The sequence below is a fragment of the Pituophis catenifer genome, unplaced genomic scaffold (genome assembly GCF_029215685.1).
Source record: "Pituophis catenifer annectens isolate HBS135680 unplaced genomic scaffold, rPitCat1.0.hap2 SCAF_1, whole genome shotgun sequence".
In the NCBI taxonomy this organism is placed as follows: Eukaryota; Metazoa; Chordata; class Lepidosauria; order Squamata; family Colubridae; genus Pituophis; species Pituophis catenifer.
This window is the reverse complement of record NW_027256881.1, coordinates 196917235-196943581: the sequence shown is the minus strand read 5'-3', so window position 1 is coordinate 196943581 and position 26347 is coordinate 196917235. Positions and strand designations below refer to the sequence as shown.

Genomic DNA, 26347 nt, shown 5'->3' with positions numbered 1-26347 from the left:
TATGGATAAGTATCCTAGATTGATTGTGTCTAAATGTGACATATAATTGTCCCATGATGAATCAAGTGAGTTGATAATAACACTTTTCATTGTTTGATCTGAAATCACCTCCCCCCTTAAATGCAGCTCAGCTCTTATTTTGTTTAAAGATATTAAATGCTCACTTATGGAAACCCCTGGTTTTATCCTAGATGAAAAGAAATCTTTAGACATCCTTGTGGTGGTAGCTACACTGTCACTGTAAAACAAATTGAACATGCATTGAATAATTTCTGACACAGTCATATTTTGCTTAATGCTATGGTACATTGCAGGAGACACGCTAGATATTAATAAGAAAAATGCTCTATGGTGTAAGCAGTCTATTTTTAGAGTCCAAGGTCTTTTTGGGGGACTAGTGATAAAAAACAGTAAGTTTTCCTTCATAAAGACAACCTGGAGCTGCTGATACCATTCTTGCAAATTAATGCCATCTACCCTTAGCTTTGGGAAGTCACTGGGTAAATTTCCGACATTATTAGGTCCATTACTTACAACCTGAGGTAGTCCGTGGTCTCGCAAATGCAGAAAGTTACAAAACGGCGTGGGGATGCTCGCAACGAGCCTGCACGGTCTCCTCGCCAGTTCATGTCTTCCCGGACCGTCTGCGTAGTCTTGCGCATGCGCGTTGTTCATTTCTTCCACGGAGTCGTCGTGAGAGGTTCTCCTCGTCGCGGCTCGCTCGTTCTGCTCCTCCTCAGACGAACTGGTCTCTGGCTCGACTTTGGGAGTCTTGACGATGGCGGCTGCTCCTCCTCTTCTTCTGACGGCATTGGTGCTTGCTTCGGTCTGTGGCGTGGGGCGGTATCGGCAGGGCTCTCTGGGTTCGGGCGTCGTCGCTCTCGTAGTCAGAATGGGAGCGGGCAGGTCTTGAGGCATTGGCTTGACCGCTCGCTTCTTCGTCAGTTTTTTTGTTATTTTTAGTTTTGGTCCAAAGGCAGCAAAAAGCGTTTTCATTGCTGATTTTATTTGATTGTTTGTTGAATCCTCTTCACTTTCCGATTCCGATTCTTCAGAGGTGTTAGAGTCTTCTTTTTCATTTTCGTTGTCTGATGTTTTTCGCGCCAGAAATTTTGAATTGAGCTTTCTGATTGGCTCTGCTTCGCTCACCCTGGAGGTCTGTTGAAACCAAGATGGCTGCCATTCAAAATTTCGCGCGGGATCACCGGTTTTCTTTTTCACAACAATATTTTCTGTAGTCATATCACTCACTATTTTGGTGTCTTTTGATTTTTCATTAGTGATGTGCTTCTCTCTCGCTGCTCCGCTGTTCTTCAGCATATCTTGGAGGTCCGCGATGAGACTTTCATCATTCTTCTGGCTTTTCAATATTTTTAATATTTCTGACCTGAGTTCGTTATTCTTTATTTCGATTTCCTCCTCATCATCATTTTCATCTATTATTTCTTCGTCTTCAGTGGTGTATTCTTCAGATTCTCTCGAAATCGCATTTGTGGATTCGTTGATTATTTCTTGTTCTGTTTCTATTTCTTTGCTGTATGCCCTGGTGTTGGGCCTATCTTTCTTAGACATTTTTAATTTTTATTGAGTCAATTAACCATCCTCTGCTACCAGCTTGTTGCAATATTTTTCAGGATCAGACTCAATAAATTTAGTAAGAGTTAAAGGTTTAAATATATCTCCTTTTATTTACAATAGGCATTCTATATTCGCTGAATATTCATAGGTAGAAGCAAGGAAATGGGGACAAACAGCTCCTTATATATACAATGGGTGGAGCTAGATGTGGGAGTGGTGAATCATGAATACATTAAGAATTGAAGAATAAGTTAACCCCTGATACCCCGTTCATATATTATTTACACATTATAGAATAAGGCATTTACATCTGACAATCACAAAATAATTCTCTCTTCACTAAATGTTTGGTCCAAACAGCATTTGTATCAAACGAATTCTATAAAAATCAATGAAAACGGATCACTTCTTTTTCTCGTTTCTCGTGTTCTCAAATGTGTTAATTTTGCGTAAATGGCAAAAGACTGCATTTTACCTACTCATTCATTGGAAGCATTAATTGTAACCTCTACTTTCTCGCATTAGGTATTCTTCCTGCAGACAACATAGATGATGTTAGTCCTTTCCTGACTCACAAATCTATCTAGTGGCTGCTTCCAGAGTGACCTGTTAATGGGGAAAGCACATGGTTCAATGTAATAATTTCACAAGGCATCCAGACATATTGCCTGCTTTTAGTTATCAACCCATATTATTTCCCTCAATGTCCTTTGTGGCTTAGCAGAGACAATTTGTTTAGGCAGAAAGACCCAGAGCAGAAGAACAAACCTCAAAAAGTATAGATAGTCAATGCTAGTGTAAAACTGGATGGGTGGAAAGCTTAAATGAGAATAGTCATATTGATCAGCTGCCCCACATATTTTCACTCCTCTGAATGCCTCAGTTGTGAATAGGATTTACAGTGATGTATGAAGCTTTCTACAATACTGGGATTTACAGCATTTTGAAATCTTATAAATTTGCTTTGAAACTAGTTTTTCATCTCCTCCCTGTTTATCTTTTCATCTTTCATATTTAAAACAAAAAATATTTTCCTGATATTACAAGTATGAACCTATTTACTAATAAAAACTGCTTCTTAGCAGCATACCTTTACATTGTGATGATATGGAGGAAAAGTAATATGGCAGTGGTCTCTTACGACAATGACCTTATGTAGTTATTTTAAAGGCTTTAGTGGAAATTACACATTGTTTCATTATCAGGAATCATGACATTTTATCATTTTTACAGGAGGAATTGGCGAGCTGGATTTACAAATTTCCATTTAATATTGTTTTAAAAAGTACCCGTGCAAGTATCAAAAATGAGTGTGCAACTTCACAACATGCACTATGCTTAGAGAAATTAAAAGAGGTGAATAAAACAAACATAATCAAAATAAATCCCAGTACGATCTGTCCATTAGTAGCATTTACATTAAATCATCCTGATTCAGAGCCAAGCAATGCTGAATCTTTTACTGAATTCAGTAAACTAATACAGACACCCAATTTATTTTTATATAGTTTTTCATCTCAAAATGACAAGCAGAACACAGAACATACATTTCTATTCATTTTAATGCAACCAATTTAAGCAGTGTTTTCCCACAATCAAAGTTTAAATAATAAACGTGTAGCATTGCTATGGCAACACGTTTTTTTAAATAAAAAAAAAAGCTAGCAAGCAAACCTAAGTAAAATTCAGAAAGACAGTCTAGGTAAATTGTCCTGGTCAATTTCCATGATAATTAGTTGAACAAATCTTTCATATGTTGATTGTTAAAGTATAATAACTGAGTGGCATTATTGGCCAACAACAGAAATATACTGAAATATTAGAGGCAAGTTAATTTTGAAAATGAGTTTTAACACAAATAGATAATGCAGTCATTTGCAAACAGAGGAACTGGCATAACACAGATTCATAAAAATAATTCTACTAGCCTGTGTTTTCTTCCAGAACAAATCACACTCTGGCAGTTTGATTATATGCTGTGAGTGCTGAGATTTATTCCTTTTAAATGATCATCTCAGAGGTATTTCTGTTATTAGGAATTATTGGTTTTAAGAAATATAAAAACACAAGCTTTTGCATGCACAATTGTCAGGGGTCAGGCAGAAACACAAGTGCTTATTTTTATGATAAAGAGCAACTTCCTTGAAAATTTGGGTTGGAGGCTTAGAGGCACTCCCATCATCAGAGAGTTGTCTACATCCCCTTGTAAGGCAGCTACCACACCTCCAAGGTCTTAAAAAAATATTAAGACTGGTAGAAGAATTGTTTGGAGAGCTCCTTAAAAGAATGGATCAGTTTTGCTTACACCATTCACCACTTCTGTCAACCCCTTATTATTAATTATTAATTAATATTATTAATTATTATTATTATTATTATTATTTGGAGCACTATGAAAAACATTTTAGTAGTTCAGCAGAGGCATTTTTTTAAAAAAAATCAGTGGATTGTGCATTTTTTCAACAAACGTCAATAAAAATGTCATGTAAACCTTTAAATGGGGAGGTATTTAACTTAATCTCAGGAGTTTTAATGCCCAACCATTTACTGGAATTGGTAGACTTAGCCTTTCCCTGAAAGCACCTACCTGTCTCTGCAGTTCCGCCAGGTTGTAAGGTAGGGCTCCTTCAGCCAAGGGTGCAATTCTCTCAATATCTGTCAGTGTCAAGCGTCTACATACAAGTGCAGGGAAAACAGATCACCATTAAAGAGAATTGTAAATAAAAGGTACAATGTATTCATTCCAGCACCCAGAAAACCATTACTTCAATAATATATAAGAGTGTTCCTCTTAGTCTATCTGTCTTTCTTGTAATGTATAGAGAGCCTCTTATATGACAGCAATATTAAGATATGCATTCATCGCCTGTAATTCATAACTAAAAAACTGTAATTCCAATCAGACTAAAGCTGTCTCTCAATAACTAATCTGCCATGGCTATATACCAAAACATGGACATTGTGGCCCGCCAGAGCTGGCAGCAGACTCAGACAATGAGGGGGTTAGGGGAGGAACTTGGGCCAGTTCTGGAGTCTGGGGAAGGCTCCGATGGATGTTCTGCATCGGACACAGAGATAGAGCCAGGGCCGTCCGACATTTCTCAGACACGGGAGAGGCAGCTGCCTTTGGAGGCTGATATGAGTGAGGAGGAAGAACAGCTGGGGCCTGTTCCAGATGCACGTATGCGCAGAGCAGTTAGGAGAGGTGAACAACGGAGGACAAGGAGTCGACTCGGGAAGCAAGGCACATGTGGATGCTGAATGGCCCCTCCCTGGCTGGGGAAAAAATATAAGGAAAGGGGAGTGGTTGTCATAGGGCACAACAGTTTGTATTTCTGAAGATTTTGCTCATTGTGTTTCGTGCTACAAAGACTGCTTGCCAGAACTTAATTTGTATCCTTTTGGCTGGGAGCTCACAGCCACAAGGAACTAATAAGATCTGTAACTGCAGTTAACTCCTTGAAGGACTATTGCCTGGACTTTTCAGTGGGTGAATGCAATTAATTCACAAGAGGTAAATAAAGAGGGGTTTTTCGTGACAAGGAATCTGTTTCTTGCTTCTGCTAAGGCTGGCTCAGAACAATGGAAGCGTACGTTGAAGTATCCCCTACTTGTTGACATGCCCACAGAAACCCTCAAAATCTCTCAAAACTCAGCAACCTCCCACAAAATCTTACAAGATGGTGCAAAATTCAGTTTCTCCATTTTGTGATATCAAGGATAATATAGAAGATGATGATTATGCTCAACCTGATTCCTATATTTTTTCCATAATTCCCAACCGGTAAGGTCTTTGGCCAATTGTGTAGCATAAACAATCTAAAGCAGGGGTGTCAAACTCAATTTCATTGAGGGCCACATCAGGGTTGTGTTTGACCTTGGGGGCCCAGAGTGGGAGTGACCAGCTCGACATCATAGATGTCGGAGGCTCCTGTGGTGGCCCAAGTGCTCTGCCAGTGAAAATGGGCTCCCGAGCTCCGTTCTTGGCTGCAACGGCCTCCTGCAACCCTCTGCCAGTGAAAACAGAGCTCATGAGGGCTGCATCCCTCCCGAGCTCCATTTTCACTGGCAGAAGCACCATGGCCCGGTCTTTCGCTGTTTCCAGGGTGGCCTGGTGGGCAAGATCTAAGCACCCCATGGGCTGAGAGTTTGATACCCCTGATCTAAAGGGTATAAAGTTAGGGGAAAGTATAGTGAGGAATATCGTGGGACATCAGATCTCTAATTTTTAATCAGATCTTTTAATCAGACATCAGATCTAGTAGGAAACTAGATATGTTCTTGTGTATTCTGGTTCTCTTGCCAAATTACATGTACATCTTGTCTTCTCAACATTTCATCATTCTACACCACCATTTTATTTTCTTTTTTTTTAAAGTTCAAGATTACCCAGTAGCATTATACAAGTCAGACAGCTGGTAGAGAATATCGATTTCCAAAGGTGTAACTTGTCCAAATTTGATGGCAGACTGAGAGAATTCCTCTGTTTTTAAGATATTTTCAAAAAGAAAGAAAAAGAACCAATTATTCATAATTCATTGTTTTTAATGCACAGCCTCGCCTTTCTTACTTAGAAATTCTTGGTATTGTTCTTCAAACACATCTAGAGGCTACCAGATTGGGAAAACTTGATCTCTACCATTTGGCATACAAATTTATACATCAAAATACAAAATTCACAAAATGAATCAACCAAATAAGCATTGAATCCTTTACAAAAGGGCAGCCTTGAAACTCTGAATAGAACTGACTCTGTGGTTTACATCAAGGATCTCCAACCTTGGCAACTTTAAGACTTGTGGACTTCAACTCCCAGAATTCCTCAGCCAGCAAAGCAAAGCAAAGCAAAGCTGGCTGAGAAATTCTGGGAGTTGAAGTCCACAAGTCTTAAAGTTGCCAAGGTTGGAGACCTCTGGTTTACATAATGTAATCTCCTTCAAGTATATATCTATGGAGATTCTCAGTCATCCAGGTCATGGTTGTCCCAAAAGTGCTTTTTCAAGAGGCAACTGGACTTTCTTGTTTTTCTTTGAAGACGTTTCACTTTCCATCCAAGAAGCTTTTTCAGCTCTGAGCTGAAGAAGCTTCTTGGATGAGAAGTGAAACGTCTTCAAAGAAAAACAAGAAAGTCCAGTTGCCTCTTGAAAAAGCACCTTTGGCTCCTTCAGGTATAGTAAGTGCCATGTGGCAAAAGTAGGAAGCACAAGTTTAAATATAAGTCTCACAGAATATCTGACACAATCACATTCATTTAGGTTTCACATCATTCTAAAACTGCAAAAGCAGAACTTTCTATCTAGCAGTATGACCAGTATTATTCAATATTTGGCTTTATTTTATTCATATAAAAGTCCATTGAGATTGTCCTTCAAGGAGGACAATCTCCCTTGACAAAGGAAGGAAACTTTTCAAATGCCAAGATTTGTAGCAGCCAGACACTACCCTACAAAAAGAAAACTTCCAAAGGAAGTTGTCCAGGATTTGACCAACAACATTATGACATCACTGAAGGGGTACAGTCATTTTCAGCCTGGTATTTGGTAGTCTTGCAAAAAACAAAAAATAGATTGTTCTGAAGCTTCTAAGGATACTTTGGAGGTGCAAAAGCTGGGTTTAGGGGGCCATCAACTGTGCATACTGTATACTGCTCTTGGTTTTTGTAAAACAAAGTTATTTTTTAAAAAATATCACAATACAAATAACAGTGGAGAATGCAGAGGTCTGTCTTTTGGTTTCTCTCAGGATGACTCTATGAAATGTGTTGTACTAAGTAAATTTACGGGAGATGGGGGCACACTGCTCAATAATGTCACAGGAATTATCCAGTTCTTGCGAGACAAATCCCAATGGCCCTTCTTGGAGAGGATTCATGTTGTACAGACAATTTTATGTGATTGATTGATACAGTTGCCCATCTAACACACACGATTCTAAGAGCCCTACAGTAAAATAGACAAAATATATAATATTAAAGAAAAACACATAGCAGTTAGGCACCATCTCAACAACTATCAACACAATCAGGAGATGGGCTCTATCTACACACCCAAGCCCCCAGGCTTAGGCACAAAAACTAAGTTTTCAAGGCCAGTATGGATGGGGCCAAGCCAATCTAATCTCAGATGATGTTTCAAAGGGCAGGCAATTATATAATATAATTTGGGTTCAATTAAGCTAGCTGAAGCCCAAAAGATCTGTATCATCTCTCAAATTTATATACAATCCCAAAATGCTTCCCAAAGTCCCAGACAACTTAAAATATTTAGAGATGGGACTTTATTTTATTTTATTTTATTTTGATTTATATGCCGCCCTTCTCTGGAGACTCAGGGCGGCTTACAACGCGTTAAGCAATAGCCTTCATACTTTTGTATATTTATACAAAGTCAGCTTATTGCCCCCACAAACTGGGTCCTCAATTTACCTACCTTAAAAAGGATGGAAGGCTGAGTCAACCTTGAGCCTGGTGAGATTTGAACTTACAGTAATTGCAGACAGCTGGTGTTAATCACAATGCTATCAGTCTGCTGAGCCACCAGGCCCTTGTTTCTGCCAGACCCACTAATTGTTCGGGGTACAGCTCCCAAATCAAGTGCAGTCCCTGTTCAACTCTGATTTGGCTCTTTGACATGTCAGACAGAGGACTTTCTCCATTAACAGAAACTTAATTATCTTTATTTCATCACCAAATAGTTTCTCCAAATACATAAAAAGGCCAAAAAAAAAAAGGGTTGAGAATGCACTTTCCAATAAAACTCCACAAGAATCTTACAGGTTAGGTGGGGGACCATTTACTGACCATCCCTGCCCTCAGGGGTTTAGAGTCAAAGATACGATTCTCCAGCTTTGTTTCCTATATAACATTAAGCATCAGTAATCTAAAAAATAATGAGGTTGATTCCTTTACCTTTTGTAACTTCTACATCTTTTCTAGTGCCTGCTAGGAGACTGTATATCTTTCGAACAAGTTCCATGTTGTTCAACAGAGCATTAAAAGCATTGAAATAGGAAAAGCTGACTTGATGCGAGACAGATCCACCTGCAGCCTTGGAGAAAGCAAAACACAGTAAAGTCACACAGAAAAAATAGTTATGATCCATTTAGAACAGGGGTGTCAAACCGAAGGTCCGCAATGTGGTCGGATCTGGCCACAGGGCCATCCTGGTCTTCCTTTCCTTGAAAAGGAAAGATAGGGCCAGCATGGCTTCGGCCCAGTCTATCCAGTGCGAAGAGGAAAGTTCAGGCCAACCTGCTTGGCCTACTCAGTATGAGGAGGAAAGATGAGGCCAGCGTAGCTTCGGCCCAGACTACCCAATGCCAAGAGGAATGATCAGGCCAATGTGGCCATGAAAGATCCAAGTCCAGACCCCCTTGAATTCCTTTGACCCTTTTCTAGTGCCAATTTAGTGCTGTCTTTTAGCTGACCAGATTCTCATGTACAACTGTGAGCAATAAATCTTTCTGAGCTACAACTCAACCTATGGCTCTGATCCTTTGAGCCTGACACTAACATTTAGACCAGTTAGGAAAATCTGTGGAACTTTTGTATTCCCAGAAAAGTCCAGCACCCATCCATTCCATCCAATCAGCTTGATAAATGGAAGTGGTTCTTCAAAAAATATCTAGAAAGTCACTGAACTCAATGGTCTGACATTAACTAGTGACATTTTAACGTAACAGTTGTCATACCAGCCATACAAATATATGTTAAGAAATATGAAGAGTAGGATTTGGATGGATGATTGATCCCAAGTCTGAAAAAATTTAAATGAAACAATTTTAGTAGTGAAATTATATACAAGCTTTCAAGTTTCATGGGGGGGTATTAACACTTCAAAAACAACAGAAGACTCCAAAATGTTAGCTTTATTTTAATTGTACCAAATTCTAATTGAAAGACTTGGTTCTCCCACCACCGAATACTATTACCATTCTCCTATTTTCTAGTTCTGCAAATATGTATTAGCGTTGTTATGATGACCTCATTAAAACAATCCTAGTAGGGCTAAAACAATGTTGCATCAGTGACAGATTCTTCTTTATTTCCAAAGACAAATATTACAATCTGAGCAACAGCTGATCCAGAGATTGCCGGCTACTTACTGAGACTAGGTTTTCTTCCACAAAAGGAGTAAGCATGTGTGGACGGATAGTAACCATGATCTCACTGAAATCTAGGCCAGTGATCAAGCCAGATTTGTTTTTGTCTTTCAGCGCAAATGCTTGTCTTGCATGTTCTGACTGCAGCTCCTGAAATCATAGTACAAGGGACAATGTTTGGTAAATCTTATTCCAAAAACCTATGAGAATAATGCATAGAATCCCCACTGATTCAGTCTTTTCTCTGGTAGCTGCATTCTTGCATTCTTAAAAAAAAAAAAAAACCTCACTAAAACTAACAGAAGAAAGCTACACATATGGAGTTCATAATGTGTTGTCATGTTGTAAGGATAGCAAGATTATTAACAACCATTTTTCTATTTGCATTAAAATGTAAAACACTGAAAACTGAAATAGCACTGCAATTTATTACTATTTTGCAAACATGATCTTGTGCTCAACAAACATACATTATGTTACAGAGAAAAATAAATAAAAAGTAACTGACCTGCAAAAACTGAGTGAATTCTGAGTATGTCAAATGTTTCTTTCTATTATGTCCAAAGTGCAATCGAATGAATTCACAATCCCAGTTAAAAGGGATGTGATGATGAATAATGGTCTGTCCAAATATTTCTTTTACATTTTCTTTAAAAAGAAGAAAAATGTTAGAAAATAAAACGTCAGCTCTGCTTTACTTTCTTTTAACAGAAAATGAAATTACTTTTCAAGAGCTGTTCAGAGATTTTTTTAAACATATAATAGGTTAGAAAGCTATTTATTTTTGCAGCACAAAAACAAACTTTATATAGATTATTTCCAAATTCCACTTCTATGTTTATATTATGCAGATCTGTGAGAACCATGATTTTTCCTTGTTCAACTTTAATTAAGGAGCAATTTATTTTTGTTCATTAGAAATACCTGGTGCTTTGCATGCTGATATAAAATCAGTGTTGTGTTTCTTGATTCTCCGTGTCAAATTAAGACCTTATTGAAAAGCAATGAACACCCATATTTCTGTATACCACAATATTTTCCAGCCTATGTGTGGTGTGATTGAGAGTTGATTATCATATTCACGCTTGTGCAAATGCCACTATTATGTATACGTATAAGAAACATACGGCAAATTGTGTCATTAGCAGCATGAAAAATACATTAACTGTTTCAGATGATTGCTCTGAAAAAACTGATTGTGACAGAATGTTATATAAAGAATCAAAGTACAGTAATATTTAAAGTATCCCATTACTGGGCCTATTTTGCCTTGGACAGTGGGATGGGTGCACATAAATTTAATAAATAAATATTTGCTAAAGAACATGAATTTTCAGCCCTGTAAAGTATGTTGGAGTCTCACTCTTCAGGTGAAATATTCATTATATCTGATCCAAGGTATTTTCTCGAAGTTGCCCATCAAAGCATCTTGCTGGGCATGGATTTGGGGTTAGGGAGATTTGCCTCTATGAATAAAGGAAGAATGGCCTACATACAGTTGTTTTGTGTTGAAAGAGGTTATATAGGAACTAGAAACTATTTTATTTCTGGTATACTTCCATACTAATCTCACTTTAAGCTGCCCATTAATGTCATATTTGTCCATGTCTCAACAGCAGCGAGAATGGCATTTGATCAACTGTGGAAAGATGGAGATACGCCCCCTGACCATCTGATAATAAACAAGATTCTCCGATGTGCTGAGATGGACAGGCTAACGTATATCTTAAAAGACAAGAAAGATTCAGTATATAATAGAAGTTGGGACGGATGCTTTGTCTGGCTCAAAAGAAGGTTAAACCTAGGAGAAAAGTGATAAGATCATCTAATTAGATTAACTAGATATTTACTAGGCTTTATAACTCTTTATAATTTTGATAAAAACAGGCCAATTGTTTTGTAGATAGTTAAAAGAATTTGATTGCATTGAAATGTTTGGCTAGGATGATATTAGTTAATATTAATTGGAGAGTGAGTTTAACTCTCGGTTAGTCATGTTTGTTGTTTTGTTTTAGTCTTGTGTTTATGTGTTTCTATATTTCACTTCTTATATTGCTTTCCAATCATTATTGTGTGTTAATTTTACTGTAAATATTTAATAAAGGTATTTTTTTAAAAAAAATATTTCATAAGTGTAGATTCTTACCCCTTCATGAAAGGGACTGAAACTAATATTACACAAATGACAGTACAGAAACCTGAACTTGGTCTTGTAAACATTTCACTTTTAAGGGTTTTTCTCCCTCTTTCAAAATATTAAACCCTGGAGTCCTCCAATGAAACTGGAGTCAGTATCTATATTGACCTTCATAATGGTTTATAAAAGTTTCCTTCATAAAAGTTTACAAGGTCTCTGAGACATAACTGTTCAAAGGATTCATCTGCAAGTTATTTCATTCTCTAAGTGACCTGCCCATACCAACTCATGAGCAGAAACATCTGAAATTCATGCTTAAAGTCACAACTACCAATTTCTGCTCCCAATGGAATTGTGTTCAAAACGGCCACAAAAGTCACAGTATCATGAGAACAGGATTGGAATGGAAATCACGGTGAACTATTGGGGACCCTTTACTGAATATACTTCAACACACCCTGTTGATAGATGATGCTGTATGCAGTTGCTTTGTTTTATTCAATTTTATTCAATTTGAAAAATATACTGTATCAAAATAAAATACAAACAGTATAAACATAACTATATGCTCAAATTAAGCCTGTTAGCAGGATACAGCCATGCCCTTTTCTGGCAAAAATACAGAAGTCGTTCACTTGCCCAGGAATAAAAAGGCTGCATAGTGGCTCACCCAATCATAAAACCAAAAAGTTGGGGAGAAGCAGGAAATCTGGAGTGCATCAAAAGAGATTTCCACGGGTGTGTTGACCGCTATACTGACAAACAACTTCTATGTTTTTAGCTAACTCGGAGATACTTCTTGTTCTTTGCAATTTTACGTCCAACTGACTGTGCGATTTCCTCAGAACTTTTTCTTAATACTTTATAAGGTATAATTGGAATTATAATTTCATGTTATCTTGTGATACCCTACATTTCCAAACAGTACACTGGGGCTTGACTCAGCTTGTATTTCCTTCAGTGAGAAAAAAAAAATGGAAAAAAAATAGGAATGTAAGATGTACTACAACTATAATCCTGTCTCAGGAAAAAAATGAGCTGAATGAGAAGAAACCTGCCATTGTTTTTATAGGTCACCTCATGAATTGGCAAACAAATAGAGGGAAATATGTCAAATTCTTCATCAGCCTGACTGGATTATTTTTAATCCACAAACCATGTTTATTTGATTGAAGCAGCCCATTCCAAATATACTGTACATTCAAAACTAAAACTTCAGAGGGCCTACTTAGAAAAGGAGCACATACTGCTGCATATATACTCAACAATGCTCCCGCCACTTCATTGTCTTCAAACAATAAAGGTAGGAATTATATATAATATAGAAGTACCCCTGAATACTTTCCCAGCAAATTATCTCCAGCAAAATTGCCTTTTCATCCTGCCACAAATAATACTGCAACATTCTGAATGGCATTTGCTTCATTATTCCAGCGTTTTACAGAACGGACAATGCTTTCAATCAAAGTGAATCAGTTTTGAAGTCAACTCAAACTACACTGTTTTCTGCAAAGTTACCAAGAGTAGTAAAAATGCAATAGAAACGTAAGGGATGCCTGGTATTTTAGTAGTTTCTAATATTTAATGAACCAAATTACACCTCTCTTATTCTCTTTTAATGTCAGACTTCTCTATTTTACAGAAATTTCCATTTCTAGAAAAGAAAAGGAATTCTTTTACTATGGTGATTCCAAAACTACTATATAGTGCTTCTTTATCTTACATCAGAGTTTCTCAAGGTTGGCAACTTGAAGGTGTGTGGACTTCAACTTCCATGCTGGTTGCAGAATTCTGTCAATTGAAGTCCACACATCTTCAAGTTGCCAATGCTGAGAAACATTTTCTTAGATGAACCGCCCAGACGTCTAACCTCACAGCCTTCTAATGTGGTGAGACAACAATTCCTAAATCCAATCCTGTGATTCTAGGAACTGTACATTTAACCCGTTGAAAAGTTTGATAATGCTTGTTTTGTTGTAACAGAGCAATTAATTAGTGTGGAACTCTTCAGTAAGAGAAATCTGAAACTCGTGCAGACAGCAACAATTTCAGGAAAAATCAGTAGAAAGCATATCAAATACATTGTTAAACTATTTTTTTTCTATTTGGCATACTTAATTAGGAAAGCAAGCATGTGCACAAATCAATCTACTCAGTACTAGCATGTGAACACAATTTTTGTTCTATATGCATAGGGACTTAGTTTGATCTCTACAACATGATTAAGTTGCATTGTATGCAAAAAGAACTGGAAAGGGAGACACACAGATAGACCTCCCATTCCTGGTGATTCCCAGCTGTATTATGCCAATTGGACAGGGTAAATGGGGCTGGTTCTTTTTACACACATATAAAATGTTCAGAGGGGACTATTAATACAGAAAATAAGTGACTTACATCCTCAAGCATAAAGTGTGGTACCTTTAACAGAAAACATTGGATAATGCCATTAATTTAATTACATTACAGGCTTATCAAAGCCATTAACATTCAATGTTCATCATAAAATACTAACCAGGAGCAAAGCCATCTGAGGGCTGATTTTGGTATTAATGTATACATAAGAGAACAAGAGTAAAATGCAAACAAAACAGAAATAAGACAAGAAACTCCATACTAGCAAAATATCCAGAAGGAAACTTGACATGCTAACTTTCAAAGTTTTGAAAATGCAGGCCAGTCTTATTTCTTGCCTTATTTTTAAGCACGTTTCTTTTCTTTCTTCTAATTTAAAGCAGCAAAAAAGATATATTCTTCTTTCCTTACACATGGATCCATCAGTACTATGACTGATGTCATGAAAATGGAATGCTGGGGGAAATATATTTCTGGGACATTTACAGAGCAGGAGCAGCAAATAACATCTCACATCAAGCAGCTGATTTTTTGCCAAAAAAATGAGTTGATAACGAAGCTTTAAAATGTTATTCTGGAAATTCAGGGAAAACTAATTACTTGAAGCTAGATTGGCCCAAAGAAAAGCTTTGCACCAATTATTTTAGGAATGTCCATGCACTGCAGTTAGACAATTATGTTGTGTTTTTAGCATGACTTATTACATAGGTCCAGCATTCAAATCTACAAAGAAATATGCAGTTTCTCCTGCAATGTTTATTCTGAGATTTCTGAAATAAAAACTCAAAATATACTCCTTTCCCATGGCATAAATAATATTTAGCCCTAGATAAGCTCTTACCAAAGGTCACTTCGCCATTGCCACTCTTGTCAAACAACTGGAAAGCAACAATGAACATTGCATCTGGTGTGCATAAAACTGACTCAAATGCCAAGAACTCTTGGAAAGAAATTAACCTGTGAATCAAAAATCACAAATTTTAGGGTGGAAGGAGATGCAAAGATAGGGTAGAAAATATTTCAGGAAGTTCAGTTATGAAACAATAAAATCTTATCAAATCTAGATGCTGGGCAAAATGCAGCAAATCTAGGAAATTCAAACTCTAAGCAACTAATCAAGAAGCGGAATGGGACAATTCGCCACGGCCAACTCGCTGTGGGACAATTTAACAGTTCTATTTAATTATTTAAAAGAAATGAAAAATATTTTAATTTTTGCCCTTCACATTTCATCCTGTCCCTCCTTTTGCATCCTTTCTTTAGTGATTCTACTCCACCATTTCTTTGATATTGTCCTGCAGCAAGTTGTCCTGCAGCGAATTGGCCATGGCAAGTTGGCCGTGGTGAATTGCCACAGACCCAGTCAGAAGCAGGAAGGTTCTCCTCCTGGTATGCTTTTTAAAAGGGACAAGGCAAATTCCACTTTGGCTTTGATCTTCCTTCCATCAGCTTCTACCAGATGAGGAACACATCCCAACCTGGGAAAAGGCTAGAAAATCATTAAAAAAGGGGACATTTACTGAAAACATGGAGCTAGATACAAATTAGCATCCTTTTAAAATTTATATTTGTGGATTGATCTGAACTGGGGTTATTTGGATCTTTAGTCCTGTGATACTTTGTTCTGAATTTGGTGTTTGCCTGGATGCATATTTGTCCTGGAATTTAGATATTAAGGCCTCCAGGATTCACTGTTCTTTCCCTTTTCTTTTCTTCAATTGCCTTCAATGCTGAATTAGCTCCTTAATCTTAACATTATAACATTATAATCTTAACATAATAAACAACACACATCTTTCTATTGAACTCAGCAGTTTTATTCCTTTACAAGTTGGCCTAACATGCATCTCAGCCACTCTACTTGCTATATAAAACAAAGAATAGGAAGGAGAACACCGAAGTAAAGGTGTTCAGAGAACTTTACTAGCCTATAGAAGGCTAGATTCTCCTTTAAGTCTGCAATGCAGCCAGATACAAATCAAATAAAAAAAGTGACAAAAGAACAGAAGTTCCCAACCTGAAAGAGCCTTGGTAGTACAGTGGTTTAATGCACCCTGTTATTAACACAGCTGCCTGCAATTTCTGCAGGTTCGAATCTTACCAGGCTCAAGGTTGACTCAGCCTTCCATCCTTTCTAAGGTAGGTTAAATGAGGACCCAGTTTGTGGGGGCAATAAGCTGACTTTGTATAAAATATACAAAAGTATGAAGGCTTAACGCATTGTAAGCCGCCCTGAGTCTCCGGAGAAGGGCAGCATATAAATAAATAAATAATAAAAAAAAATTCCTAGAGACAACCCAAAGTCCCAGATACAGCCTTCATGGACTTCCAAAAGTTGTCTCCAAAATGTAATATTCAAAATGAATAAATGCACAATTGTTCATATTAAATTTAAATCAGATCATATCAAGCTTAGTTTTTGTTCTTTCGCCAATGACTATTTTGGAGATGTAGCTACCAATATGCTAATAAAAGACAAAATGCAACTCCAGCCTCTCAAAAATGCACCTCTATTCTACAGCAACATTTACAGCCCCAGTAAGGAGATCTAATAGGGGATGTGGTGGCTCAGTGGCTAAGAAGATGAGCTTGTCAATCGAAAGGTCGGCAGTTCAGTGGTTCGAATCCCTAGTGCTGCGTAATGGGGTGAGCTCCTGTTACTTGTCCCAGCTTCTGCCAACCTAGCAGTTCGAAAGCATGTAAAAAATGCAAGTAGAAAAATAGGAACCACCTTTGGTGGGAAGGTAACAGCGTTCTGTGCACCTTTGGCATTTAGTCATCCCGGCCACATGACCACAGAGACGTCTTCGGACAGAGCTGGCTCTTCAGCTTTGAAAAGGAGATGAGCATCTCCCCCTAGAGTCAGGAATGACTAGCACATATGTGCAAGGGAAACCTTTACCTTTTAAGGAGATCTAATTCAAGTTCTAAGAGGAAAAGCCAGCATGTCCTTTTATTGCAGAGATATAAGGCGTGATTTCTGGCATGGTTAGAAGCTAATTTAACACATCTACTTGGCAACTTATAGCTACTTATGCTTAATGAATAACACGATAAAAGAAAGAATAATTTAGAATAGCACCAAAGGTCATATCTGCCCACCAAATAACCCTAAGGAATTTAAGAGGCTTTTAATTTTACAAAAATGAAATTTAGATATTTATTCTGCCAGCCACCCACAAAAAGGGCTACATTTAATTTTGTAAGTAACCTTTAATTGCCTCTCTATCACAATCCTCCAATGGCATTAGTGGCCTTTGCACCCCACTGTGTTTAATTCCTGAATATTGTCCAGAAACATCTGCCCTTCTTGAAAATAAAATTGGAGATCCAAAGAAAGCAAAATGAGAAAAGGACGCCTGCTGAGCTGCTCTAAAACTGCATGGGTTAAAAGGTTATGTCTGAAGAGAATGGATAATCTGTAAATTAGTTTCCATAAGCAATTTAAAAATAAAAATATTGTTGGCAAGAAATACTTAAAAGCAGCATTATCTCTGATTTGGCAAATAGTTTTCTTTGCCATGTATAATAACATTTGTGATTCAGACTCCAGAAGCTTAGCTTGTCAAATTATTCTATTCTTTTTAATGCCCAAAAATGTTATGGTATCACTAAAATATGCAAGGTTTTAGTAATCTCACCCTGAGGCTTGTAAAAGAATACCAAACTCCAATAAGATGTTTTAAGATTTCAGTACTCTCACAGTTTATCAAGATTTGGGCATTTTTTAAAAAGAATAATTTTAATTTTAATTCATTTTAATTTAACTGGAGAGGAGACTCAGGGGCACTGTTTAAGGATAATATATTGTCCCAACACCTGCTGAGACTGGGTAGTTGATCCCTACCTTAAGAGACTACTATATCATGCTGTTATTTAGTCTATTTTTTTCCTATATTCACATGTCTGCCCATAGAAACAACAAACACAGTATGGTTTCTCACTTATTAAAGAAGTAATCCAAAGATGCTACCTGTATGCATAATTTAGACCATAGCATATAATGGCTTAATCTTCCATTTTTAAATTGTTCATTTATTAGATTGATACCTGGCTTTTCAAGCAGCGTGCATTCACCTCTCTTCTCCCATATCTCCCCCCAACAGTTCTGTAAGACCGGCTGGTCTAAGGAAGAAAAACTAGTATGAAGTCACCCAGGGAACTTCTGTGGCTGAGGTTGGTCTAGAACAGGTGTGGCCAGCTCATGACCCATGCGTTGCTTGTAGCCCTGGATGAGGCCCCATAAGATTGTAACTTTTAGCATTTTTGTGTAATTTTTATCAAAAGCTACTATACTATATATGCTATAGGTAGCCCAAGACAATTCCTCTTCACTCAATGCAGCCTAGGCAAGTCAAAAAGTTGGACTGGACTGGTCTAGAGCCTGGATCTCTCCAGTCCCAATTCAACCCCTTAACCATTATAGCAGAAGAGACTGTTTTGAAAACTAAATAATAGTTTCTTAAACCAACAGAAACTGCTGTAACATAAAATTGCAATTGAAAATGACATCGTTCCTTATCAAAGATCACAATTAAGTGGTAGATTGCTCACCCATCTTTTGTCTGATCTGCTACTCCTGCCAATAAATCCACCGTTTTAGGATTATAATGAGGTTCAGTATACAGTCCCAAGTATCGCCGCACAAAATCTTCAGGTGTCATGTAACGTTCCCCACTTTGTTCAACAGTGGCATACTAAAGACAAAATCAAACAGAATTATTGTCAGCAAATAGAATAGAATAGAATAGAATAGAATAGAATAGAATAGAATAGAATAGAATAGAATAGAATAGAATAGAATAGAATAGAATAGGAATAGAGTTGGAAGGGACCTTGGAGGTCTTCTAGTCCAACCCCCTGGTTAGGCAGGAAGCTCTATACCATTTCAGACAACTGGTTTTCCAACTTCTTCTTAAAAACTTCCAGTGTTGGAGCATTTACAACTTCTGGAGGCAAGTTGTTCCACTGATCAATTGTTCTAACTGTCAGGAAATTTCTCCTTAGTTCTAAGCTGCTTCTCTCCTTGATTAGTTTCCACCCATTGCTTCTTGTCCTGCCCTCAGGTGTTTTGGAGCATAGCTAGACTCCCTCTTCTTTGTGACAGCCCCTGAGATATTGGAACACTGCTATCATGTCTCCCCTAGTCCTTCTTTTCATTAAACTAGACATACCCAGTTCCAGCAACCGTACTTTATATGTTTTAGCCTCCAGTCCCCTAATCATCTTACTTGCAAATAGAATTGTTAATATCATAAGGTTGTCGTTAAGATTATGCAAACTGCTTTAACTTCTCTCTTTTTAAAATTATTGGATAAAAATCAGTGCTGCATGATCAGAAAGCAAGCTTTCCCTTTTCTTCTCCAGGCGAAGTAGTGATAGAAGAGATGTCTAGAGTACTGCAGGAGGAAGGTAAATCAAAGACTACAGATTCCAGCTGAATTAAAATACAGTCATAAAAAAGAAACAAAAATAAAGGAAATCGATACAATCTAGCAGTCTGAAGTGCAATATTATAAACTGTTTTGCATACAAGGCACAGAATTAAGACCGAAGTGGACCATAGAAAATGGACCACATACATTGAATGAAAACATTAGTTCAGTTTCAGGGCCAAAGAAGTTTTGACTAAAGACACTTATTGGCTTCCACACAACATCAAATTCTTTTCTATCAAGTTCTTGGTTGCATAGAAGAGAATGCAAGCATGCACAAATGTTGCATTCTTTCAGATATTGTTGCTATATGTGGATATCTGAAAGAAACTGACATCATCTAAATAATGTTGGCAGGAAGTGGAATTTACCATATCTGTTGGCCTGAACAGAAACCAAAACAAATGTTCACATTTTCTCAAGCAGTCTCTAAAAGTTGAAATAATCATTCCTCATCAAACTGAAAACTCCTGGTTAGAAAATGCAACTCTTGAAGTGCCTAGGCAAATGAATATAACTAAGGATATTTATGTTCTTGGGGGGGGGGAGGGGGGGAAGGGAAATCCATGTAAACAACGTGTCAAGTAATCCAAACTATACTGAGTAAGCCACATAAACCAAGAAAGTAAACCAAGTAATTTTTTTACAGTTTATTCTGCTGCTAAGGCCCAAATCACAAAGCATTTGGATTAAATATAGTCTACTACAAATCACAAAAGCTGTGGATTGATAACAGGACAGTTTGAAAAGTTGTATGTTATATTAAAAAAAATATACATGCATACCACTGCCATACCAATTGTACTAAAATCCCGCAGCTCTGCATGCAATCCACAGATGTCACACACAGATGTCCATTCTGTTTTACATGATGTTAACATTTGGGAATTCTCCAGGAAAAACATGTCTTTATTGGGGAGGCAGAGATATAGATTAGATTGTAATAGGCCAGACCAGAGAGGTTCCAGAACCACCTTATTTTTATCCAGGAGTCAATGAAAGGTAATATAGCAATGTGACAGGTCTATCAAAGTAGAAAAGCACTTTCATTTTGTCCACTTCAAGCCTCCCTAATTATTTCCTTTTCTTTTTTATATGAATCTCACTCCTTTTCTAGGCAAGCAAAGTATATAGAAAAGCCCTCTAGACTCGCATTTGTTCTCAAAAGCATTAAAGGAAGTAAATCTGTGTAAAATACAGTACAGGTAGTCTTCAATTTACGACCACCACTGAGGTCAAAATTTATGTTGCTAAAGTGAGAAATTTGTTAAGTGAGTTTTGCCCCATTTTACGACTTTTCTGGTCATATTTGTTAACTGAATCACTGCAGTTGTTAAATTAGTAATTCGGTTGTTAAGTGAATCTGGCTTCCCCATTGACTTTGCTTCCTAGAAGGTTGCAAAAGTTGATTACATGATCCCAAGACACCACAACTGTCATAAATGTGAGTCAGCTGTCAAGCATCTGGATATAAATCACGTGACTATGGGATGCTGCAACGGCCATAAGTGTGACAAAATGGTCATAAGTTACTTTTTTCAGTGCTGTTGTAACTTCGGTCACTAAATGAACTATTGTAATTCAAGGTGTTAGGTTCAGCTTGTAGCTTACTCCTAACTTGTTGGTCAGGCAATATATCTGTTTCTTTAAGAAACAACTGAGCCACGTAATCAGGGTTTGCTGAACCCTGTAATTAGGCTACAGTGCATAAATAAGCAGCGCAGAGAAGCGTTCTTTGTTCCTGATTGTTCCTGTTCCTGTTGCTTCCTGAGTCTTTCTGCTGATTGGTGTTAGACTGGATTGTTATATGGTACTGTATACCGAGAGTTACTGAAGTCTGTTTGCTTTGGTAAGGGAAGATACTTACTGGACTGATATTACTGTTTATGACCTTGGACTGTTTTACCTACACCGAGACTGCTTATTATCTTGTATATAAAGTATTTTTCTCACACGAGCTGCACGTTTATCTCCTTCCCTGTGTGTTTCTGCTCTGCTCATTGCACAAGCAACAAATACTTTTTACACACACCCTAACACAAGGACTACTTGTATGATGTTTGTCACGTTTCTGTGAGTATTCCCTCCCACTTCATCTGCAGTCACAAACTCTGCCTATTTTCATTCCACATTTAAATGAGTTCAACATGCAGTTTATATATTAGGAAACAAACTGGTAAGGGAACTTCTTTTTCAATTGATGACAATATTTCTTCTATTGGGACTGCATAATGGGGGGAGGGAGGAATCTGAGGCTAGAAGTAAGTGTGATTAAATCTCTAACAAACTTTTCTTTCTCTCTCACATTCAAGTAGCAGGTTTTTAGAGAAGGGACAAATAATCTCTTACCAGAGATTCAAATCAAAGTCTTCAAGAGAATTTTGGAAATCATGACAAGGCCCAAATGAAAATAAGCTCAAGGATGCATGCCAGAGACTTAACATTCACACTCCAATTGAAAAGTTCTCTGTGTGTTTGTGTACTCCATCCAAATAATATATTTGTTCACTTTCCACGGTTTTAAATATTGTACTTGAAAGACAGGATGTGCAACTTAATAAACAATAATGAATCAAAGCCATATTTGAAATGCACAGCTGATTTGCCACCATAACTGGGGTAAACCCAGGAATGACAAGGGCTCTTACCCACCTTGAATGGATGTTGTATTTAGAAGTATTCAGAAAAATGAGGGGGGGGGAAATACAGTAGCCTTCCTGAAAGGGATTCCCTTGCACATAGGCCAGACTGCAACACTTACTACCCCATTCATACCAATGGGAACTATTATCCAACATAACTGGTAGGCACTTGGGAGAAAGCTGATGTATAGTGATATGGTAAGTCCAGACCTTTTTTGAACCGATAACCAGGGATGGGTTCTACTTACCTTTACTACCGGTTTGCAACGGGGCCGCGCGCGCACGCTCGCTTCGCTCTCGCAAGCACAGAAGCTTCTGTGCATGCACAGAAGCATTTTCATGACATCAGTGTTTTCATGACTACCTGTTCTATAGAACCGGTGTGAACTGGGGGCAACCCACCATGCCGATAACCCACAAATTCACTGGAAAGTTACAGAGAACTCTATCTGAAAATTAACTGCTGAGCTCTCAGCTAACACTCACGAATGAAGGCGTATATACATGCCCCAAAACAATGTTGTGGGATCCAATTTGGGTCAGTCACCAGGACCAGAGGTTTTGTCTTATGAGCTTTTGGACTTGTGCTGGAGCCTATGGGTCACCTCTGGTCCCGATGACCAACCCAGATTGGATCCTGACTAACACTCACCAGAATTTCCCAATACATCTGGAGCAAAGCATTTGTTTTTTCATTTAACCTGATCTAATCTGGTTTAATTTCTATGGCCACTCAACTCACAAAGTGACTCTGGGCAGCTTATAATTATATACAAGCCCAAAAGAAAGATGGATGAGTGCATCTCCTCCTTGCTATGCTCTTCCAGCAAGAGTCCAAGAAGAGACTTCAATTGCATATCATTCTAAAAGAATGTAAGCCTTTCTACTATAAAAGGGAAAACCCCCAAAACTAAAGGACCTCACAACTCACAACCACTCCTATCCGGACCCCAACAGACTCCAGACATCAAGAAATAACAGCATTACTTGGCTGGCTTATGGTGGAGATGAACAGCTGGTATCAACAGTCTTTGGATGATACTTGAAACTACAATTGTAATGGGTTATGCTAAACAAGACTACTGGATGCAGCAACCATAGAAAAATAGCTACATTTTATCACTCTTATTGCTCCAATGTAATTTTAAGAAATTATTTTACCCTCACTCAGTCAGATTTACTCTTTACCATCCTCCTGCAGCAGATATCTCTTCTATCACTTCATTGCCTGGATATCTCAGAAAACCAAGGAGCTCTCCAAGAGTTTTGTATGGAAAGACTCCACACAGGTCCAGTCCAAGGCCATGATTACCACGTCATTTCATAGAGCAATCAGGACATCAATTGAACTATGTATCATAGCCTCAGGAATAGCCCCAAGTTCCTTCTGAAACCCAGTAAGGTTCATCAATGGAGTGCATCATTCAAACAGGCGTTTCCTCGGTGTGATGAAGAGTGATTGTAGAAAATTCGTGGCTTAACTGAGCCATTTTGTTGCTCATTGAAGCCTGCATATTAATTATAAAAGGAACAAACAATGCCATCCAAAATGGGGGGGGGGATCCACAGTTTTCTGATAGAATACATAGTTAATTACAATTCATTTAACAAATAATTCAATATTTAGTGTTTGTATTCTTATCTTTTTCCTCACACACCAAGATTATATTTATTAATGTGCACATTTACTTCCTAAATTGATGCATTGTATTTTATTGGTGTTTTTATTGGGTACTGCAAAGAGTCACTGTAAAGAATTGAATGGCCCTATATAAGTAATAACATACATATATATACACTGGCTGATTCATTTCGAAAGATTACAGCTTGCAAAATATCACACAATATGGTTAAGGTTAATAAAGAACAAGAATATCAGTCAGTTAATACTACCTACGGTACTACAATCAGGGGAGATATGGCTTCTGAGTTCTTCCTTTCCCTGCTTTCTGGAACTCCCCAAGATGGTCCCATGCAAATTTGTGACAGGTCATAAAAATAATGCCTAAAATAAGTATGTTAAATAGAAGTGCATTTAATGCACATGTTTTGGTTAAAACTTCCAAAATGAAAACATCTGCCCTGAATGAAGCAGATGTAGAATTGAGGGGAGCCAGTAGTAAAAAATCTATTTATGACCTATGGAATGAAGATAGCATTGTTGAATTAGACCAAAGGTTTATTGAGGTTAGTGTCCTATTTTGCAGTCGCCAACCAGATGCATTTGGAATCAGTTCTAGAGTTAATCATATTACAGTATTGGTAAAGGCTAGAAGCTGAAGTTATTTATTAGTAGCTCCATTGAAGTACCAATAAATCACTAATCTAGCTTCTTTTCTTGACATGTTATAGCTCTAGAGGCTGTCCCCTATTGTAAAGAGCTCTCGCTTTCCACTGCTTCACAGTTGTTTTTTTCATAATTTATTCTCCATATTTTTACACAGTGAAATGTAACGGCCTTGAAAATAACTACAAGTTGGTTTCACACTGTTTTTGAAGGACTGGAATATGAAAACACTGGTAGTACTGAAGCACCCGGAGAACAAGAAAATGTAAACTGAAACAAAACCAGAATAGCACTGAAAAAAGATTGTCTACAAATATACCAGAAAAGGAGTACGTTCCAGAAAAGGATACGGGTAAACATATGGACTTTAAAAACAGAGAAAAAGATAAATGGGGACATGTTGAAGTTTTGGTTAGATGCAAAAGACAAGAAAGAAAAGTAATAGAAATGGATTTGAAATTTCACGCATAAGATATGAATGCAAGATGAGTCAAGTATAAAATGAAACACTGTGGTAATGTAATATTTTTCTCATGTTAATTCTGTGGTGCTCCCCATCTGACTTAGTAAAAACCTAGACCCTGTATTTACTTTACCACTGCAGATCAGAGATAGAGAGGAGACATATGTCTGCAGTCCTGTAATGCTCTAGAAAAAAACCCTCTTGATCATTTTGTCTCAATCCTGTCTAGACAGGAAAGGTAGACAAATATTCTTGTTGGATGCTCCCAAAAGAAGTTAATCCCGATGGTGTCTGATTGATACTGCCAGTATCAAATTGAGCAGAATACCTAATTAAAGCTCTTTCTGCATTATCCTTTGTAGAAATATATTCACTAATTTTCTGGCATGCCACCAGAAAACATAACAAAAGGTAAAAATATAGAAGCCTGCAAACATCAAACATTCTCTGCATCTGATGAAACAGATTATACTCTAAGAAACCTTTAAAAATGTTTAAGGACTACTAGAAGTCTCTGTTACTTTATCCAGAGCTATCACAGCTCTCTCAGAAAAATATTACTCACCTGCAAAAATATGTTACGCAGTTCATTTGGATCTGCTCTTTTGGTTGTCTGAACCTATAAAGACAATATTGAAAAAAAAATTAATAGTTCATTGGTCAAGTTATTCAATAACCAAGGAAGAAACCCTCTCATTGTACTCTTTGATAAAGGTAGCAATTATCTTATCTAAATGATAAAATGTTTACAATATTTACATACAGTTTTGTTTTATTTAACTTAAAGCGAATGAGGTGCTCATATAATTGTCAAACTCAGGAGGAATTGCCAAGAAAAGAACAGTGTAACAAAGAAAAGTAACATAATTAACAGGATGCTTCTTGATGGCCTTTTCTTGATGCTATCAGTCAAACCACATTGCATTACTATTCCAACTTTCCCTCTTGAATTGACTTTTTGTGGAAAAAATAAAAATAAGAGAGAACCATGAAAAACCAAGAAAAATTGACAGTAACATCGGGCCTGCAATATAAAATTCTATGAACAAAGTAAGATGGGGCTATAATAAAGTCTCATGTGAAATTATCAAAATGTTCTAAACAGAAGGCAGATGTGTTCTCAGGCAAAGACAACAGAGTAAAACTCAAACATGATCTTGTAGGTGCCAGAAAGTACAAGCAGGCTTCCTCCAGTAAAATAATCTCATTCCTGTTCCAAGAAGCAAGATCATATAACCTCTGCAATACAGCATGTGTGAGAGAATCCTACGCATATGGATATTTTTCTAGATGGACTTCAACTGAATAACCTAAACATCTATAAAATGACCCTACACAGTCTTTTGCACT

At 37.4% G+C, this 26347-nt stretch overlaps 1 protein-coding gene across 1 annotated transcript in view; it reads right to left on the bottom strand.

Annotated features, from left to right (window-relative positions):
* Positions 1-26347, bottom strand: part of SLC25A12 (solute carrier family 25 member 12) — a 55861-nt gene that overhangs the window by 28164 nt on the left and 1350 nt on the right. The window contains exons 2-9 of the mRNA XM_070936254.1: positions 25563-25616; positions 18725-18867; positions 15012-15127; positions 10187-10326; positions 9682-9828; positions 8486-8624; positions 5968-6061; positions 4166-4250 (exon numbers count right to left, since the gene is read on the bottom strand). Coding sequence (XP_070792355.1) covers positions 4166-4250; positions 5968-6061; positions 8486-8624; positions 9682-9828; positions 10187-10326; positions 15012-15127; positions 18725-18867; positions 25563-25616 — 918 coding nt within the window. The remainder of the gene's footprint in view (positions 1-4165; positions 4251-5967; positions 6062-8485; positions 8625-9681; positions 9829-10186; positions 10327-15011; positions 15128-18724; positions 18868-25562; positions 25617-26347) is intronic.